Source organism: Pteropus alecto, unplaced genomic scaffold, assembly GCF_000325575.1.
Source record: "Pteropus alecto unplaced genomic scaffold, ASM32557v1 scaffold25, whole genome shotgun sequence".
Lineage (NCBI taxonomy): Eukaryota > Metazoa > Chordata > Mammalia > Chiroptera > Pteropodidae > Pteropus > Pteropus alecto.
In genome coordinates, this window is record NW_006441955.1 from 36,539,152 (window position 1) to 36,546,456 (window position 7,305).

The following is a 7,305-nucleotide window of genomic DNA, read 5'->3' on the forward strand; positions in this document are numbered from 1 at the left end:
AGCACCGCTGCAGAGTCAGTTCCGGAATTGGGAACTTGGGACACGGCTTGAAGACAACAGAGAAGAACACAGCCTTCAGACGCTTATAGTGCAAGAGGCAGAACCGGGATAAAGACAGCATAGTGTGCCAAGGAAACAACTGACAACAAAAATGCCCGGGACCCACTGCCTCCACGTGCAACAGAGAGAACTACACAAGGGCTGGGGTCTGGGTGGAAGGAGACCCTTCACTCAAGGTATGTAACCCTAACCCTGTCCTCAGTTCTTTGCCAAACCTGGCAATTCTGGGACTTATCTGCTCCGTGTCTAATTGGGACCACACAGAAGGCCTGGCTCACAGCGGGTCCAGAACAATAGGACTCTGCTGGCCTTTCCCATGTGGGCCCCACCCGGGTCTGACCAGTACCTGGCACACTGTCAGCACTTGCTCAACGTTAATCATCGTTATTAAAAAAGAAACCAAACTCCCTAGCCCTCCCTGCCTGACCACTGGTGACGTAAGCTGACTAGGATTCCTCACCCTACACACACACACCACAGCTGTGAACTCTCACCTGTTCCAGTTATCAGCACCTCCTTTCTTCACCGACAGGCCTGGATCATTTCAAAAAATCTCATAGGGAGGCCCAGAACACCACACAGGGGTTCTTTGTGTGCAAGAGGCCTTATGGTTGATCAACTCTATTTCCAGGTTAGTGTGATGAGCAAAAGTTACCTTGGCTCCAGTGTCTCCAGCAGCCTATTTCCTCTCTGCTTATCTAAGATCTATCTAGATTTGAAGATTGAACCAAAGTGTTTGTTCTAGAATGCCTTTCATCAAGTTACCCACACCTCAGTTTATTCTCTGATACTGAGGGATGTTAACACCTGCCCTTTCTACCTTCGATTCAACAAATGTTTAAGTGTATACTCCACATAAAATACACAGGGAAACAAAGATTCCTAAGCCTCAATCCCTGACTACGCAATCTGAGAGAATAATATGGGACTATCAACAGAGACTCATCAATAGGGGCCCTTAACATGATGAAGAAAAGAATAATTGATTTTGACAAAAGGATTCAAAGGAGATCTCAAAGAGAGCGTCACTGGAAAGGAAAGATTTTGAAAGGTGGAAAATTGTTAGAAAAAGTCTTCAAAGAGGGTGCTCTAACAACACACACGTACAGGCAGAGAGGTGCCCCCATAGACTCAGGAAACTGCCAGGTTGTGTGGTGTGGCTGGAGTGGTGAGGTAGAGATGCATTTTCTGGAATTAGCACAGCTTAGGACTGGATCATGAAGTCTTACGGGCTGTGTCAAGGTGTCTGGACTTGACTGTAAGTGCTGGGGAAGATCTGCAAGGGAGGGACAGATTCCAGTCTGTGCTCAGGTAGGTAACTCTGATAATTCTGGAGGGGAGAGAAGGGAGGCAAAGAGGCCAGTCAGGCTGATGGCAACATGCCAGCTAAAACGATGAAGATCTTGACCTAGGGCACTGGCTGCAGAAAGGGAAAGGAGGGACAGTGAAGAGCTAGGATCTTGAGCCTCTGGCTGACAAGACAGAGGCCACAGCCACGAGAGGATGGTGCGATGCTGTAACACACCAAGTAGTATAAAAAGGGGACCCCTGCAGGAAGGTGGGTAACAAGCCCATCACAGGAGCTGTTGTGTGTGAGGTACCAATAGAACAGTTTGCTGTATAAGGTTAGATACTGGCATGCGCAGTTAGGAGCCAGGACATGATGTAGATTTTTAAGAGTCATCAACATAAAGGGAATATTTAAACCAGAAAGTAGATCCCTTAGCTTGTTATTATCAGATGTGATAACAGGTGTGAAAGTACCTCTTAAACTGTGAGGAATCATACAATATCCATGAATTATATTCCTACTCTCTCTCACTGTGGCCGCTTCCAACCTATAAGGACAAAAGCAAGGAATGAGTTCTGAAAACTTACACTGGTGGTTCTCGGCCTGGTTGCACATCGAGAAGCCTCTGGAAAGTTTTAAAGTCCCAACACCCAAGCCACCATCCAGACCAACGAAATCAGAATCTCAGTGGGTAGGACCCTGGCAGGAGTCTTTTTAAAGTTCCCCAGTATTGCCCAACGTGGAGACAGGGTTGGGAACTCCTGGATAAGCGAGTCTCTTTGGTACAGAGCAACTTACACTCAGATTTGTCTACCAGAATAGAATGACAATGAAGAAATACCATTTAGTCAGTAGAAGCATTCATTTATTCTTCTATTCAATACTCATTTAAGGGGGCTTCCTATGTGGTGGGCACTGTGCTGGGTGTGAGGACAGTGTCAAACAACTGTCCTCGTGAGGTTACTACTCTGTGAAGGAAGTAGACAGTAAGTAATTACCATACTGTGGTGAGTCCCACAGAGTGGGGACCAGGGTCTAGATTAATCTAGTGGCCAAGAATGGCTCCTCTGAGGAAGGGATGCTGACCTGAAGGATGTGAAGCAGAGTTTAATAACTAGAGGGAGAAGATCATCCAAGTTGAAGTTTTGAAAGAGTTCTCAGCTGCAGGTAAATTGGAAATATGCAGGCCAGGCTCTCTACAACTGGCTGCCTCTAAATTGGAACTCTTCCCCTATTAAAATACAACTTTGTCCTGTGCCTAGTACTTGGAAAGACTGGCTCAGCCCTGGGCCCTGTGTCAAACTTGAATCAGTCCAGTGATGAGGAAGGTGGGCCCAGTCTGGAGACATAACTTTAAAAAAAAAAATAAAACAAACTAAAAGTGGGGCAGGGGATGTGAGGGGGAACTACAGGTGGGAGGAGCTCATTTATAAGCTTTCGGGTAGCTCTATTTTCTACTTGAGCTTTATTTACTTTTGATTTGTCCAGACTCAAGGAGTCTAGGGGAAATCCAAGGGATAGAAGTGCATGGTGTGTAGCTGGAATCTAGGTTCAAGTACTTTCCATTTTGACAGAAAAGCCACTTACCACATGTGACCACTAGGCAGAATCTCAACATGTTATATGTAGATGGGATCTCAGAGAATCAAGCCCCTTCATTTTTCCAGGTAAGGAAAATTAATGTTCATTCATTCAATATATATTCTTTGAGGTTTACAACATGCCAGGGCTGAGGATATAATAAACTAGACAAGGTCCTGCTCTCACAGAATTGACACTGTGGTGGGAGAGTCCAACCAGCACAGACAAGGAAACAGACTAGGTCATATCCCAGTGGTAAGTGCTAAAGAACACAAAACAGGATGAAATGATAGAACATACTTGCTGGGGATGGAGGGCTATTTTAGATTACAGTGGTCTTGGAAGGCCTCTTTGAAGAGGTAATGATGACAATGTGAAAACAACAACAAAGAAGGAATCAATGAAGAAAAGATCGAAATGGAGTTTCAGGCAGGGGATTCTACAAATGCAAAGGGCTAGGGGTGGGAATACGTGGTTAGAAGTGCACTGTGGAGACTAAATTAAATCCAAGTCTCCAGTCTCTGGCTCCAATGTTCTCTCCACTTGGAGGTGTTTCTGTCTTGATGTTCCCAGTATTTATGTATTGTTCCTTTATGTACTTACGTATTGTTTGATTTTTTTTTTTTTTTAAATCAAACATGGTTTGACTCAGCTTTGGCTTTGGAGTCAGATACTTAGAGGTTCAAATTCCTACTCTGCCATTGACTTACTAGCTGTATACCCTGGAACAAGATACTCAACCTCTCTGGCAGTCAGTTTCTCATTTGTAAAACTGAATTAATAATATCTATTGCATAGGTGTGCTGTGAAAAGTAAATTTGATCGTGTTTGGAAAGCCCTTGACATAGAGCAAGAACTCAATAAATAGCAGGTCTCCTTTAAGCAGGGCATGGATTGTATGTCTGTCTTGCTTGTCATTGTATCTCGATTAAAATGAGATGAGAGTTCTCAAATGAAGTCACTGCTTCTGGGGAAGCCTGCAGCCAGAAAAGAGTAGGGAAATGTTTTAACCTAAAGCAGTAGATGTAAACATACCACACCAAGTAGGATGTAGAGACAGGCACACACATGGCACACCAAGTGAGCATGTATGTAGTCTTTAAAAGAAGAGCCCAGGTGAGACTTTGGCTACCAGATTTCACCTCTCTCCACTGTGCAGGTAAACAGACACAGTGTCTTGACTCAGTCTAGTGCCAGATCTTGAAATATAGTCATGAGCCGCATAATGACATTTTGGTCAACGACGTACCACATGTACAACAGTGATACTGTAAGATTGTAACAGAGCTGATAAATTCCCATCACCTAGTGATGTCATAGCCATCATAACGCAAAGTGTTCACCTAGTGATGTCATAGCTATTATAATGCAAAGTGTTATGTGTTTGTGGTGGTGCTGGTGTAAACAAACCTACTGTGCTGCCAGTCGTATAAAAGTATAGCACACACAATTATGTACAGTACATAGTACTTGAAAATGATAATAAGTGACACGTTACTGGTTTGTATATTTACTATACTATAGTTTTTATCCTTATTTTAGAGTGCACTCTATTAAAAAAAAAAGATTTGCTGTAAGACAGTATGCCGTGTTATACTAGCAGCAGACTCATACATCTCGTGTTTACCCCATCTCTGGATTGCGTTATTTTTTCATGTGCTTGATTTAATCTCGTGTTGTTTTACAATTTTAGTGTAGCCTATAGTTTAAAGTCTACAGTAGTGTACAGTAACATCCTAGCCCTTCACATTCACTCACCACTCACTGCTGACTCGCCCAGAGAAACTTCCAGCCCTATAAGCTTCCATTCATGGTAAGTGCCCCCTATGTGGGTGTATCATTTTTTTTCTTTTATACTGTATTTTCACTGTAACTTTTCTGTTTAGATATGTTTAGATACTTAAATACTTACCATTGTTAAAATTGTCTATAATATTCAGTACAGTAACATGTTGTACAGGTTTGTAGCCTGGGAACAACAGGCTATATCATATAGCCTAAGTGTGTAGTAGACTATTACCATCTAGGTTTGTGTGACTGCTCTAAATGATGTCCACGCAATGACGAACTCACCTAATGAGGCATATCCCAGAACTCATCCCTGTGGGTAATTGGGGCATGACTGTACAAAGGTCAAAGACTCTGTGTATCAATACGAAAATGAGACCCATGTGAACATTCAAAAAGCTGAAATCTCAATAGCGACAAGAGCAAGCCTAACAAGTTCCCCAACCCACACCAACTTTTTGACTCTGGTTAGTGGCTCTGCTTTGAAATAATTGTGAATAGCATCTGGACTCATTTGCTTTACCAAGATGTCTCAAACTGATCACATGGAAGGCAAGGCAGAGGTAAACAGCCCACTTGCTTAGATTTTTCTGTTTTACTTCTTAAGTGAGATATGTTCAAGTCAAACTCATACATGGTCATATGATGTGGGCTTTAAGAACTTTCTATAACATTTTAAACTCTAGAAACATAACTGCCTCTACTGCCCCATTATGACCACAACAGAGAATTTACAATTTGGATATGTACTTTCGTATCTTCTCTTCAGAGTCAGCAAGAGGAGATGGCACATATAAAATTGGCTTATCCACTTACAATGAAGTTTTGCTTAGGCTTAAAAATTAAGAGTATCACTTTATTTTTGAAGTAACCGTATGAAGTCTAGCCAAATGATTGAAGTATGAATAATTCTTCCATGGATTGTATTTTGAGCAATGCAGTACAGGATTTACATGATAAGGTTCTTAAGATTAGCATCCATTCGACGAGCTGTCCCCTCTCTATGAATAGAGAGCCATGGAGATCTTGGTTAGTCATTCTAGAAATGTCAGGCTTCTCAGCAGCAGTTTAGAGAAAGGTGGAGTGGGGGTGGTGGTGAGCTGTTCACGTTATACTCCATTCACCCCCTTGCACATCCGCGTCCAACCATTTGGCGTGTGGCTTTCGCATTAACTGGGCAGCCCCTTCCTCTCTGGATCCCACTCTACTGAGCCCCGCCCCCAGCCCCAAGACCTCCCCTCTCTTCCTGCATCTCTCCCCTGTCCTTGGCAACACGCAGGGAGATTATCCGCTCTCAAACTGACCTTCCCTCCTCCAAAGTATTTTCCTTGGAGAGATCTGCGGAGCCTTGGGAGATAAGAGTCAAGGTTTAAAAGAATCTCTGAATGCCTGGCTCTATTTTCTACCTCAGGTGGCTTCAGGGGAAAGCAGACATGAAGTTAGGCAACCGGTCTTTCCCCTTCGCACCTTGCTTCAAGCGAATTAACATCAAAAACAGAGTTTTCCACCACCACCCCATCCCCACCCCCGCAAAATCCCAGCCACTACCCACCGTGTTCCCCATGGAACACGCCGCCTCGCCAGCAGCTGGGGAGCCCGCTGGATCGCTCCCCGACAAGTGTCTACACCTGATCAAACCTTTAAAGTCCTGGCAGCCTCAGCCAGTAAGGAAAGACGGTCTGAGATCGGAACCTCTTCCTGTCGCGCCCACCATCAGTCAGTCCCTCCCTCCCTCCCCTGCCTTCACCTCCCTTTCCCTCCCCTCTCCGACGCAGAGGGAGCGACACAACCAACTATTCATTCCCAACAAAGGAAGAGAGGGAGGGAGATGTTGTCAACAGTTACACGGCAGGCTCCTTCGCTTTCTTTGCAAACTTTCCAAGAGATTAGTGAAGAAACTCTCCTCCTCCAAGCCGAGGGCTTCCAGCGGAGCCCCTTGGCCCTCGCGTCTCCTGACCCCCTCCAGCCTCGGGGCAGAGAGGGAAGGGACGAGGACGGGCGGTCGGACGAGCAACCTGGACCCGCAGGGGTTCAGAAGAGGGCAGCACCCAGGAAGATGCCAATCAGGAGCAAAGAGCAGAGATGCTCGCCCCAAGTCGCTGGGCGCCTCCCGCCCGGGGCCAGGTCTGGGAAATCTCAGCCAGAGATTTCAGTTCAGAGGCCCCCGAGGGCACAAGTCCAGTCGCCACTTCAGCCACTCCCGTCCCCAAACACCAACTCTGCTGGGGGTTGTGGGAGGGCGCCGGCTCTGCTTTCCCTGTAGCCCAACTTTCTCCAAAACAACTTCCCAGTCGGTCCTCCATGCCGAGGGACGCCTGGCGCCCGGGGAGGAGTAGCACCCCCGCGGGAGGCGCGGCGCGCGGTGGAGACTCACCTCCCCGCTCGGCGCCGGGGTCTCGGGCTGGGGCTCAGAGGCTCCGCACCGCGGGCGCCGTGCTGAGGCTGCTGCGGGAGCAGGGACCGCTCATGGTCGGCGCCGCTTGCCTGTGCGCGGGGCGGCTCTGGCTCCGGCCTCGGCAACTGCAGGCGCGGCTCTGAGCCGGCGGCGCGCGCTCAGGCCCTCAACTGGTGATTTGAGGCTTGGC

General features: G+C 46.4%; 1 protein-coding gene across 5 annotated transcripts in view; it reads right to left on the reverse strand.

Annotated features, from left to right (window-relative positions):
- Positions 1 to 7,305, reverse strand: part of BCAR3 (BCAR3, NSP family adaptor protein) — a 188,157-nt gene that overhangs the window by 94,642 nt on the left and 86,210 nt on the right. Inside the window, exon 3 of one of the 5 annotated variants that reach the window (XM_015595240.2) lies at positions 1,825 to 1,898. The exons of 3 other annotated variants lie outside the window; for them this stretch is intronic. In XM_015595240.2, coding sequence (XP_015450726.1) covers positions 1,825 to 1,846 — 22 coding nt within the window. In that variant the 5' untranslated portion in view covers positions 1,847 to 1,898. Of the gene's footprint in view, positions 1 to 1,824; positions 1,899 to 7,094; positions 7,265 to 7,305 lie in introns of those variants that run through there. One more of the 5 variants, XM_006919421.3, reaches the window with a different exon arrangement.